Source organism: Vespa mandarinia, chromosome 4 (assembly GCF_050613455.1).
Source record: "Vespa mandarinia isolate Hongniang chromosome 4, ASM5061345v1, whole genome shotgun sequence".
Classification (NCBI taxonomy): domain Eukaryota; kingdom Metazoa; phylum Arthropoda; class Insecta; order Hymenoptera; family Vespidae; genus Vespa; species Vespa mandarinia.
Genome location: NC_140813.1, coordinates 6,726,698 through 6,740,787, shown reverse-complemented (window position 1 = coordinate 6,740,787; position 14,090 = coordinate 6,726,698). Strand labels below are relative to the sequence as shown.

The following is a 14,090-nucleotide window of genomic DNA, read 5'->3' as shown; positions in this document are numbered from 1 at the left end:
TTATCGACTACATACCTACATAAATTATACCGTACCTTTCCCCTTTACCACATTAGCACGAAATCGAAATGAGCCGCGAATCATAAATCTATGCTTGCAAAAAAAAAGAAAAAAAAAAAGAAGGGAAAGCAAGGTTCGAGGAAATCTATGACAAAACCGTTTAAATCGAGATCAATCATTGTCGAAAGTCTCGATTTAAGATGATACATAACACGCCTGACCAAAACATTATTATCACGATAACTTAGAATAGAACAATCAGAGCACGTGCCCTCATCCTAAATGTGTGCCAGGTGCATTGTCCCGAATCTAATCCATCGGTACGCTCTATTCCAACTGGAAACAAGGTCAATTCTTTGATTCTTTAAACGTAGAAAACTATCGAGAACAATTAAATCGTCGAATCATTTTTCACAAACTAATTTTCAAAATAAAATAAAATTCATTTCTCATAACTTTATATGGAATTGAAAGTACGGATCGACTGATTCGAAATAGATGGATTTATTGACATTATTCAGGTAAATATCGAAAGAAACGTTTAATCCTAACAGACAAAACCAGACAACTCTTGCCTTTATATTGATCAATGTTATCGTGCCTGTGGTCGCTGCGACCGATCGCTCACCATCATTTACTCTCTTTCTAACAAACATGCTGCCAACAAATTCAATTCTAACATAACACTAATACTGTTCCGTATTTACTGTTAGTTACGAATTTTCTATAAAGTATAAAATATAAATACAATATAACTGTAATATTTTTCGTATTCAAAGATTGTAGATTTTAAAAATTTTTATAAATACAAAAAAAATATTTCAATTCAAACTTTTTTAATAACTTTTATATAATATTTCAAAAGTTTAGTTTAAATTTATGTTTTAATTAAACATGAAATCCATTAGAGCTATTTGGAAATTAAACTTGCTTCTCATTCTATATACGTGCAAAGAACAAAGCGATATGAATGTTTGTTTGGAACTAGAATGGTGGTACAAAATCAATATTCATACCTCAAATGACATTTTCATCTGTGGTTATTATTGTTACATATAAACAGCATACTAGTTGGTAAAGGTAACCATAATATACACTATTGGTACAATACATATGTATATATTATATTATATATATTATATATTATATATATTATATATTATATTATATATATTATATATTATATATATTATATATTATATTATATATATTATATATTATATTATATATATTATATATATTATATATTATATATATATATATATAAATTATATACTATATCTATTAATGATGCTATGTTTAAACATCATCTATATATTAGCACTTATTTTAGCAATATTCTAATTGATCTTGTAAAGAATATTTTCTTATTAATATATAAACAGTAAAACTTAGTTTATAAACATTTCATATAAGTCATTGTTTTTCATTAACTTAGAGAACTTACAATGTCAAAAATTTAATTGAAAAACGAAATTGAATTTTCAATACATATAAAGTAAATGAGAAAGCACCGTAGCTGACCAGAAAATACAATTTTAATTACAGGTTGCCAGATGAATTAACTTAACACATTGTCCATGACAAATACAAGTATAATTTCTATTGCAAAGAGAATTCATTAACTCACAGTAAGTTTATTGATATGTAATAATATTGTAGATCGCAAAGAATGATGTTGCTGCTTCATAAGGAAAGGAATATCAAAGATTTTCTTTCTTAAAGCTGAAAATCATTATTATGAAAAGGAAATTAATACATTTCCTTACGTTTTAAGTATTCAGAAGATACTTATGTTTAGTATACATTATAGTTTTTACAAATTTCTCATAAATCTGTCTACAAAACTTTAAGTCAAGTAATAGATTAATACCTTTCATTATTATAAGAATCCATAAAGTACATATAAATATAAAAATAACCTAAAAAATGATTTATCATTAAGAACAATTCAAGCTTGTGCTTTAGACTTTTTAGATGGATAATGTATTAATTTCAATAGAACAGCTGTCAAAGAAATAATAAGCGAACTATCGACTTCGGCCATAATCACGCTCGTTGACGATTATTATACAGAATGCCAATCGATCACGCGGTATTGTAAACATATACGCGAATGTGACATAACGATCTAATTGTCAACGAATCAAGGTAATATAAAAATTGTCACGTAAAGAAACGTCGACTATTTTTATCTCGCAGATTTTTAAAGGAGCTAGAATATTACAATACCTTCTTGACTTGAAAGTGCTCGGATCTTAGATTTTCAACGATCTCCTGGTCCGACTTAGCTGGCTGAGGAATCGACGAACGGAAACCGTCGAGTACCCCTTTGATCGTGAACTTCTTCATCTCGAGCTGATGGTGACACCTTGGACGATCACATGTGCAGCCAACGTACGTACAACGCGCTAAGTCTCTTCGTGTTACGAGCTCGTAGCCTTAACCAGAACTTGCACGACTTACGAGAGAAAAAAAGAAAAGAAAAAGGATTCGCACGATAAAAAGAAATCGATTTTTTGGTCCGTTTTTTTTTTTTTATATATATATTCCTTCTCTATCTCTTGTCATTAGAGAAAGAGGAGCGAATAAAATCCTGATGACGGATCTTTTCTCTTGTGACGTTGCTCGACTTCTCTTTCTCCCTCTCTATCTTCGTCTACTTGTCTTTCTCGTTCCCTTTCTCTCCTTCCCACTCTTTCTCTCTCTCTCTCTCTCTCTCACACTCTCTCCCACCCTCTCCCTCTCTGTCTATCGTTCTGTCTACTTTTCTCTTGTTCCCACTCCTTCTCCCACCACTCTATCTATCTATCTCTTCCCTCTCACTCTCTCTCTCTCCCTCTCTCTCTCTTCTCTCTCTCTCTCTCTCCCTCTCTCTCTTCTCTCTCTCTTTCGCTTCTTCACCCGCCGGATACTGCTACCAAGAAAGAAATCTTTTTTACATTTTGACAGAACGATGAACGTGCGTCGATTTTCGAGAGAAGTTGATCAAGAATATCGGTAAAGTCGCAATCGACGTAACTAACACGACGTGAAATAGGTACGTTCACGAATCGTCCTTTAAGCCCGTTAACAGATGATATTTTACGAACGCGCTGCGTCGACGGGAATTGTTTTCCTAGTTGACAGCAATGCAGTGTTGTTTAAGCGTGCCAGGATCAATAACTGGCAACAGCCTCATGTGGACTTTCGCACGACCGCGAACGTAGTGTACAGCGCAAACGCTGTACGAAACGTTATGTCCCGTTCTATCGTATACCCTTATCTTCTTCCCTCTCTCTTTCTCTTTAGCCATTTCTTCGACGTCACTTTCCACCTTTCGCGTCGCTGTTGCTTAGCGCGTAAGAAACGTGCTTCAAAAACAGCAGTATCGCATTGGTCGAAATTAAAGAAACGAATTATAAAATTATCCAATAAATATTTTCATATTAATTCTTTCACTTTTCTTCCATACGACAGAATCTTAAATTCGTTTATGTTTCACATTAACGTTACGCATTTTGTTATCGGTTTCAAAAATTCTAAATACACGTAATATGAATTTTTTTAAGGGTAATCCTCAATGTACGTGTTAAAATACGCTCAATACAAGTGCTCACTTATTTCATTCGTTAAATGTAAATCGTTGAAAATCTCGCTATACCTACGTTACGATTGGCTGAAAACTTACATTTTTGTTTACAATAAAACGGATGATGTAATTCAAATACTTACTATCATTCTTTGAAAATAATTATTTTGTATCGATTTTTAATTAAAAAAATTAAAAAATTTAAATTATTTTAGATTGTTCAATTATAAAGAGTTGTAAAAATTTTAATGAAATATAAAAATAAAATAGATGAAGATTTATTTATAAATATTTACGTTTTTTATTTTTTGTTTTTCTATTTTAAATGTCACGAATTGTATACATAAAATATACAAACTTCCGTATATATATATATATACATATCAATCTTTTATCGAAATACTTCTTTTTTATTTGTAATAAAGACGATGAAAGTGACAAACTAATTATATTCAGTTCGAATCATAGTAATCAAAAATAGATATTGCAAAAATATTCTGTTCACTTAATCAAGATCTTGATTTGTTTCACATAATCAAGATGAAGTGATTATGCAACAAATGTTATTTTTAAATCAACGTAAAATGAAACAATATAGTAGTATGATATACTTTCAATTCTTTCAAATAAACAGAAGTTTATATGCTGTGTATATAATGTTTATACTTCAACAATTGTATTTATTAAATCAATATTAATAATTAAATATGAATTAATCCATTAAATGTATAAATGTCGTCTAACAAAAGGTATGAACATTTTTTTCATTTTTATAAATTCATTTTAAATTACTTATCGCTAAAATCTACTTTGTTCTACTTTTGTAGCGATACAATACGCCGTGCGATATGTTTATAGATACATTATTCAGAAATGGAAATAAATTACGACGAGGATGTATCTCAAAATCCATTTTTAGAAAAACTTAGGAATTTTTACGAACCTACTTTACGATTAGCCGCACACGAAGGTTGGATTGTGTGCGTACCTCGTTGTGGTACCTTTACAAAGGATGTTTTGTACAAAGAAGATGTAGAAGAACATATTTTAATACCAGATTATGATATGTCTAAAACTTCATTTCGTTCTTTAAGCAATAAGAATGTGAAGCTTCTAAATAGAATATTAACTGTAAATTATGAAACACCAAACTCATATCCCTTACGTTTGCTTTTTGAAGAAACATTTTATAACGAAGATTCATGGAAGTATCGAATATGGTAAATACAACTATTTTTTAATACGATTATTATATTACTATGTTAATAGAAAATTTCCATAAAAAGTAAGTGGAATTTTTTTTATACAAATATATAATTTAACATACATGTATGTTTTGCAGGTGCATAGAATGTCCTATAAATTGTGAAACGCTATCATCACATAATCATCTGACTATCATAACGAATCATCAAGATGCTATAAATTTACTTTGGTCTGAACTTGATGAAAAAGTCTATACAGCTTTAGAAGTGAATTTAAAAGAATTTCAAAAAATATATTTAAATATAGAAAAACCATCGTTAGAAACATTGAAGAATTCTGTCTTTCAATTATACTCAAATTCCATTGAAATGATACTGAAGGATAAGAAATTTAATGATACAAGTATTACTTCCACATATCTCATTCAAAATATAAAAATTGCAGTTGAAACATATATATTACATACATTAAGAAAAATTCTTCCAAAATCAATATCTATTTATATGGCTAATGATGATGCTAATTTAAATAAAATAATAAGAAATTTAACTGATTTGAAATTTGATGATTTAGGAATACATTTAGATCTATATACTAATATTCACAGAGGAAAATTAGAATTATCACATATAGTTTGTTACATGACAGTCTTAGAAAAACTTGAATGCCTCAGAAGAAGTATTCGTTATATATCTCAAGGAGTATCTTCTATTTCATCAGATGATTTACTACCTATACTAGTATATCTTGTCATCAAAACTAGTTTATCAAATTGGATAGCACAAATAACTTTCATAAAACATTTTCGTTTCTCAGCAAATAGCATTAATGAAGCGGATGAACTTGCTTATCTAACAACATCTTTAGAAGCAGCAATAGAATATATAAAATCTGGTGCATTAATGGAAAAAAATAGAATGAATCATATTTCTGATTCAGAACAAAAACATGAAAAAAATGAAAGTGATGAACGCACATCTATAGATTATTTATTTACATGCATAATAAAAGGTGATTTATCAGAAGTGGAAAATTTATTATCATCTGACATTATCAACTTATATAATCAAATTCCTTTATGTCACCCATTGTGTACTTGTGAATCTTGTGAAGCATCTTTAGCTAAAAATCGTCTTTTAAATCGACCAACAATATCCTCAAAGAACGAACATGGTTCTACAGCCCTTCATATAGCAAGCTTTTATGGAAAAGTAAATATTGTGGATTATCTTTTAAATCATGGAGCTGACACAAACGTAACTGATAATGATTCGTTCACACCTCTTCATTGTGCGTTAATGAAAGGCCATCAAAATATTGTATTACTACTTTTACATGCAAATGCAAATCCTATAATAGTGGATAATTATGGAAATACAGCATTACATATAGCTTCTGATCGTGGACATGAAGGTTGTGTGAAAGCTCTGCTTTACTTTGCAGAACATACAAATTTATTGCTTAATGTTAATTCTTCTAATATTGATGGTGATACACCTCTGCATCGTGCATCTAAATGGGGATATTTAGGTATCATAGAAGTTCTTTTAGAATATGGAGCAAATTGCAAAGTTAAAAATAAATGGGGTCAAACATCTTTTGATGTTGCACAAAGTGAACGAGTAACAATATTATTGCAACATATCACGTCAAATGTTGTAATTCCTTGTACAGTAAAAGTTCATAATCCATTACCAATTTTACAATTGTCTCCAAAAACTGAAAGTAAATTAAAATCCAAATGTTCTCCTGACATCCATATTACTGTACAAATTAATAAATTATTCGCTGCAATTAGCGAGGGCGATATACACTTAGCAAATTATTATCTTGGATGGAGTAATCAGAATAAACAAATGACAGTACGATCAGATCTTTGTCATCCATTATGTTACTGTGAACGGTGTGCTCCAATACATGAATATTCGGAAAAAAGAAACAAAATACCAACAATCATTTTTAATTCTTATAATAATAATGGCGATACAATTTTGCATGTAGCGTCTACCGTTGGATCTTTAGAAATAATTCAATTACTTTTAGATGCAGGAGCAGACGTTAATGTAACAACGAAATTTGAAGGTCGCACTCCATTACATTTAGCTTGTTTAGCTAATAAAATACAAGCGGTGAAAATAATTTTAGATTGTGCTGCATGCAATATAAATGCCAAAGATTTGAATGGGGATACTCCTCTTCATTTAGCAACTAGAAATATTGATACAAAAATCATGGAATTACTAATCCGAAGTGGTTCTAACGTGAACATTCGTAATTTACAAAATGTAACGCCACGTTTAGAGCTCGAAAAACAAATGTCTAAAGAAGTTGCAAATAGAATATTAAAATGTAATTCTTTAGAATATCCAGGTCATTATTTTTCAGGAACTGATTGATTGATAAATAATGGAAGTACCGTCATTATGAATTGATTTAACTAAAGTGATTAGATGTCATATCTATAAATATTATTAGACATTTTTTTTCTATCAATATAACGTCTATACATTTTATTTTTATATATTTACATTGTGTACATATTTTGAAAATATAAATCGCGTAAAAATGGTTAGTAATATCATTTTATTTTTATTTTTAAAAAATAAAAATAAATATATTACTTTACAATTTTATTATTATTTTGCCAACTCTGAGGAATCATATTGTTTGCGCACCATTATTCTAAAGGTATTATATTCTAAGTTATGTGTAGTAAGTGCCTTTTAACATAATATTACTTGAATTAAGTACTTGTATATTTAGCGTACTATATAAAATTTATTCGCAAAGTAAACGTTCCATCACTGCATTTCATAACATTTTGTTTGTACTTTTTCTTCGTTCGCCAAAGTTTATGTTACATATAAATTCATAATTTAATTATATTAATTTTGATAAAAATGTTAAATTGTATAAATTATTAATAATTATTAATAATCAAGCTCGATTTGTTGAAACAAATGCTTTTTTGTACTATTTTTCTATTTCTACAAATAATTAGTTATTATTTTCGTCATGGTTTCATAAATTAATATTATATATAGAATTATTATAAAACCGTTTTGGGCAAAAGATCACAGAGATACTAAGGCATTTTAAGGATCATTTTAATGATCATTAAAGATTTAGAAATTCCATTTAAAATTGTATAACTTTACGCTTTGAACCGTAAATAAAGATAAATGATTAATAACAATGAGAAACCTTCTTTTCATAAAAAGATTAGATACTCCTGCCATAAATAATATAATAATCTATGTAATCTGTTATCAACTAAAAACAGCTATGCAATTATAAATTGTTAATCATAAATTTATGCCAGCATTTACTTAACGATACAATATTCATACCATATTTTTTTCGCTAATATGTACACGCCGTTTACTCAATAATAATATGTAAATTATACAATTTTATGACTGTACAAAAGAATTTCAATGAAAAAAAGAACAACTTATTCTTATATATCCTGTCCAATTATATCAAATCGCACAAGTCAATTTATATTTTTATGTGTATATGTGTATGTTTTGTATTTATTATTGTATTAACTTAACTTAATTATTATTGTATTAAATTATTGTATTACATTGTATTAAAGGTGATTAAGATACTAGCAATAGTTCGTTATGACTACGAAAGAGATGTGCACTGATCTATGGTCTGCATGGAAATGCGATGCACGAAGTAATCATGGGACCAATTTATGTTTGTTTTTATTTAAGATTAAAACGCTTAATGTCGATAATTATACATTCTCGTTACAGTTGTGCGAACATTTCAATATTTGGACAAACCACCACGCGGATGCTATTGTTTTTGTCAATAGTTATATGCACCTTATTATATCTATAAAATCATAAAAATCTACATAATAATAAACTATCCGTAATATAATTTTAAGAGAAAAAGCTTAATATTTTTTTTATATCTTTTATTAAGATATAAAAATTTGTTTGCTCCCAGCATTGTAATTATCACTAAGTCTTTGTAAAAATTGACAAAATTTGTAATAATTTCCAATTTTTTTGTATTATGATCAGTCTCTCCATCTATATATATATAGATATTTCTAACTGATAACAAAATACCTAACTTGGCGGTAATATCCATGTCGATGGTTCGATAATTCTTTTTCTTTCTTGTTTTCTCCTATGTCCGCGATATCTGTTTCTATTTGGACTCCAATCAATATCTCTTTCTTGTATTTTATTTACTGATATAGAAATTAATTGATTTTCTTGTGTTTCATTGTTTTCCATCTCGTTAGGATTAACAAAATTATATTGTATATGGTAATAATGTTTTAAACTTGATTCGTTACGAAACTTTTGCATTGTAATCCAAACGTGACATAATAAACACGGAAATCTAGTAAGCCAATAATCCGTAAATTTGTCAGGAACTTCACCTAAGCTTTCTTGTGCAGCTGGCGTTAATTCCCTATAATGATGTTTCTGAAAGAATCAGTCAAAAAATTATATTATACTTTTATTATTATTATTTTTTATTCGTTAAATATGATTTGTTACTTTCGTGTACCTTATTTCGTAATGCTCTTAACAAATCTCTTACACTTTCACCTCGATAACTTCTATACTTTCGAAGATCTATTGCAACTTCATGATCAATATGCATTCTCCAATCACCTCTTACAACTCGTTTATTACCATTTTCAAGAGCTAACAATGCTGGACTATCGGGTTGATCTTTTTCAACACGATCGCTAATATCCTAAAATACGAATGAAATGTAAAGTAATATATATATATTATATTATATATATTATAATTCTATTATATAGATCTATTATTATAGCAATAACTTTACATACTTGAAAGAAACCAAGTACTTGATTAGGTTCCCAAAATAATGGATGATTATAAATTGCCAAAGCTGGTGGTCGTTTTGATGGATCTTCAGAAATCATTGCCTTTATAAGATTCAATGCTAATTCTTTATCACTTTGTGATATTCCTTGTAGCGCTGTCAAGTTACTTTCACCGCCTATATAAGATATTAGCACTGAATTGATCGTATGAATATTTCAATTAATTATATGCAAACAAATTATTACAAAGTATGTTGGCTTGTCTTCTCAAGGGATCACCAAATGGATGTTTTCCATCAGAAAGTACATAATAGAAAACACAACCAAGAGAAAAAATATCAACAGCACATGTTGTTCTTTCTCCATTTAGCATCTCTGGTGCTATCCAACCATCTGTCCCAGTTACACCAGAACGTCGCGAGAATGATACACGACCAAGCTGTAACTTTTTGCAAAGACCAAAATCTGATATCATCGCTCTGACTTCACCTCGCGGTCCGGGAACTGATAGAAGGACATTATGTGGCTTGATATCTCTGTGAACTATGAATATATAGTAAGTATAACTAAACGTCATGAAGGTGTTGGTAAACATCAAAGTAAAAATTACCGATATCTAAAAAATGTAAATGCTCAAGTCCTGATGTAGCCTGCCGTAATATATTTTTCACAGATATCTTTTCTCTGTTGTATCTCCCTGCTACATAATCTTGTAAAGTAGCTTCTGCTAATTCTAGAGCAATATATCTAAACATTCTATCATGTTCAGTGCAAAAATATCGTACAACGTTAGGATGTTCATCCGATTCTCTAAGTAATGCTACTTCACGATCAGCAAATGTGAAACAATCTGGTAATAGTCGCTTAACGGCTACCAAACGGCCATCGAATTCACCTCTAATACAATTATAATTATCAAAAATGACAAAAGTTATCCATAAAAAGATAAAAGATTAAAAAATATAATTCTATACCTACTTATATACAAATGTTCCCTCGCATCCTTTACCCAACACTTCACTAGTATTAAAAGTAATCTTTCCCACCCTTACCAGACCTTCTCCCATATCTTCAAGAATAACAATGTTATTACGTTTACCATTACTGCTTGTACGACTGTTCTCACGTGAACCCTGGATAAATTACTTATATTTAAATTAATATGGATACACTGTCATTTTCATAATAATTAAAAGTTATTGTAAAGTCATGAATTTTATCATTTTCAAAAAATAATATATAACAGCGTTTCTTGATCTTTTTGGTTAAAATTCGGCCAATTCTCGATCTTTTTGGTTGAATATGGGCCATGCGGCCCAATATATTTGTAATGATATCGCGGTCTAAATAATTATTTTTAAGAACTTGATAAACTAGAGTCACTGTATATTATTTTAAAGATACAGTGCTCAATATTGGGCCACGATCCATAGCTTGAGGAACATTGATATATAACAATCGATGTTTATATATATAACGTAATATCGCACCTGTGACATCTGTTGAAATTCTTTAAACTGTGCATTGAAATACCAAAACATTGTAACTATACATCCAACAAGAATAATAAGTGCTAATTTCAATCCTTTGTTCTCTTGTTGATTAAGCCATTTTTTACTCGCCCTATAGCTTTCAGTTAAAATTTTATACCAATTTCCCTCTTGCATTGTATTAGCAATTATTGGTGTATTATCAGCTAATGTAATTGGTAAATGTGTTGGTGTTGAATTCAAAGATGATATTTCTGCTTGAATTACATCAGACCGTCCAGTAATTTGAAGTGGTTGATGTTTAGACTTATATTCTGCTGGTACCTTGTAATGACCTGATATGTTTAGAAAAATTCATCAATATAATAATGAAGTTTTTTGTATACATTCATTATAAATAATATTATATAATCAAAATATTTTTCTTCGTGATTATAATTAAGCATATTACCTAATGTGATAATACTTCTTTCTCTTGTGATACTTTGATATCCATCATGAGTAGTATGGATATTTGCAATCACTACATGATCCCCAGGTAAGGGAACTCTATTATCATTTTTATGAATCTGTGCAATTGTTAATGGTCCTTCCAGCAACAAATATTCTGCTTTACTTGATATAGTTGCAGTTGTTGAATCAACTAAAGATGGTAAAGCATAAAGTCCATATCTATGTTGTCCAATGTATAATGTAGGGCTAAAAAACATAAAATAAATTTGGTATAATAATATATACATATTTAATATAAAAAATTTTAAAGATTACCCACAACAACTGAATATCAGCTGGTTTTGTTACAAAATGTCCTAGTAAATTATCTAATGTTCCTTCTGCAACACTTGTAAATGGTAGAGTTAATAAGCCATCCTGAGTGACTGTATATGTTGCTATAACTGGACTTTCTAAATCTAATTGCCATAGAATTGTGCCTTGTCTTCTATCCAAAGTTACAACTCGACCCGTTGAACTTGTAGTAAAATGTATTAGATCTGAAAAATATGTTATAATTATTATAAACATTTCAATTATATCAAATTCTTATTACTATTATCTCATAATTATTAATAACCATAATTTTCGTTTCCATCGTTTTCCATTTTTGCTGCTGAATAATCATAAAATGTCACATTCCATTTTCTATCTTTTTGTTTACTATCCACCATTATGATATTGTATTCTGTGCGTCCAATAAAAATAACATCTTGCATTTCTACAGGACATGTATTACCTGCTTTATCAAAACCTAAAACTTGTTCTCTTCTACCTGTTCTAGGATCAACTGTAAACCATGTATCAATTTTTCTGCCAGTATATAATATACCATCGCTACTACGACAAGGACTATTAGCTACCAATTGTGGAATAGTAAATGGTAGTTTTTTAAGAGCTTCAGAATCTGTTCCAAATAAATATAATGATCCATCCTTTGGATCTGGTAAAAACATAGGCCTATAAGTAAAATTTCCCATTAATGTTTATATAAAATATCTAAAATCTGTCAAAATACATGTCACTACAGTATATAAAACAATTTATAATTTAAAATTAAAAATTACTTACATTGTAGTTTTAGGGAAATCAGTAGGTACTTTGACAAGTGGTTCTATAATAAATTAAGAAAAGAATTAAATTAAGAATAAATTAAGAATAAATTAAGAAAAGAATAATATCAATAGACTTGAAAATATATTAATATATTTTACATGGTACTTTATTATGTAATACCGTCATTCTGTTTCCACCGTATTTCTCCAGATCTTTGACCAACTCCTACTAATGCACCACCAAGAGTAGAAAAAATAATAAGAGGATCATCTTGTTCACAAGTAAGTCCTGTATTGTGATTCTACATACAGAAGATTAAGTATTATATTATATTTATTTCTTATTAAAAGAATTCTAAATATTAGAGATTAAAAAAGAAATTAACATAAACTTTTAAATAAATTTGAATTGTTTAACGTCATCAGATTAATGTTGAATATAATTCTGATAAGAAAAATTATATTACAACAAATAGTTATTTTACATTATTTATGCAATAAATTGTTTAAATATTATATATGCATATATATATATATATATATATATATATATATATATATATACTTACAAAAAATAAATAGAACTGTACATTTTTATATACTGTGCATATTTATATATACATACACACCTCTTGCACTTGATGAGAAGCAATATCAGGGAAGATCGTTACAGTAATAAAACATAAGAGTATGATGACACGTTTGTACGCCATATCAAAATTGGCTCTTTAGTTTTTGAGTAAAATCTAGGTTATGTCCGACTCTTTCGGGAATATAAATTTTACAAAATATCGTAACCACCTCCATACAATAACAATAAAAGGAGAGACACATTGATTGTTCATCAAAGAATCTATTAAGAAGCTTTAGTCTCTAGATATAAGCTCACAATGTCGATATTTTCTAATATCACTGACACGACGGTAAAAAAAAAATAATATCATTTGACTTCGAACAATATTTATTACCCTCTCGTAATATGTCATCATTCTGTCATTATTCTGCAGTTCGTTAAAGAAAAATTATTTTTTGTTAAAAAACTGCGTACGTTTTTACAATGTATATGTAATGATTTGTTATCAGAATAATCCACCTCTTTTGTAAAACTAGCAACAAGTAGCACTAGGATCAAAGCGCGCGTCCACGTATTGATATTTAAAATTCGATATAAAAAGTAGGAGTTAAAGATGATGACTAATGCATTTTTAACTCTTTTTTTTTCGCATATAATATTACGAATATTCCATTTTAGTTAATTAATTTTAGGTGAAGATAAGAAATACGATGACAAATAATTCGTCGAAATTGCATCATTTAATATAATTTTAATATCATGAGATTATCGATAGTGTGGAAAAATTATATTTATAATGCATTTTTAGATGTAGTGTTTATGTAGATATATAAATTGGTAATAAAACAAAGCGAAATATTATTTAAACCAA

General features: G+C 28.8%; 3 protein-coding genes across 16 annotated transcripts in view; 1 reads left to right on the top strand and 2 right to left on the bottom strand.

The window, feature by feature from the left end:
• The window catches only part of Tomosyn (syntaxin-binding protein tomosyn), a 50,541-nt gene extending 47,123 nt beyond the window's left edge, over positions 1-3,418 (bottom strand). For 2 of the 14 annotated variants that reach the window (XM_085656767.1, XM_085656766.1), the window contains exon 1: positions 2,233-3,271. In XM_085656767.1, the coding sequence (XP_085512893.1) occupies positions 2,233-2,352 (120 nt within the window). In that variant the 5' untranslated portion in view covers positions 2,353-3,271. Of the gene's footprint in view, positions 1-2,232 lie in introns of all 14 variants that reach the window. The other 12 variants (XM_085656763.1, XM_085656759.1, XM_085656756.1 and 9 more) reach the window with 12 other exon arrangements.
• Positions 3,419-3,920: 502 nt separating this feature from the next.
• On the top strand, positions 3,921-7,173 carry LOC118442942 (ankyrin repeat domain-containing protein 27-like). The gene is made up of 3 exons (XM_035869210.2): positions 3,921-4,320; positions 4,399-4,791; positions 4,914-7,173. Exons 2-3 carry the CDS (start codon positions 4,445-4,447, stop codon positions 7,171-7,173), a joined length of 2,607 nt encoding a protein of 868 aa, XP_035725103.2. The 5' UTR covers positions 3,921-4,320; positions 4,399-4,444.
• Ire1 (serine/threonine-protein kinase/endoribonuclease Ire1) lies at positions 6,514-13,803 on the bottom strand. The gene is made up of 13 exons (XM_035869209.2): positions 13,275-13,803; positions 12,827-12,947; positions 12,662-12,704; positions 12,171-12,550; positions 11,871-12,090; positions 11,550-11,797; positions 11,099-11,433; positions 10,587-10,741; positions 10,219-10,505; positions 9,855-10,151; positions 9,612-9,784; positions 9,320-9,511; positions 6,514-9,234 (listed from the first exon to the last, which is right to left on the bottom strand). The coding sequence occupies exons 1-13, from the start codon at positions 13,356-13,358 to the stop codon at positions 8,869-8,871; spliced, it is 2,901 nt and encodes a 966-aa protein (XP_035725102.2). The 5' UTR covers positions 13,359-13,803; the 3' UTR covers positions 6,514-8,868.
• Positions 13,804-14,090: the final 287 nt, after the last annotated feature.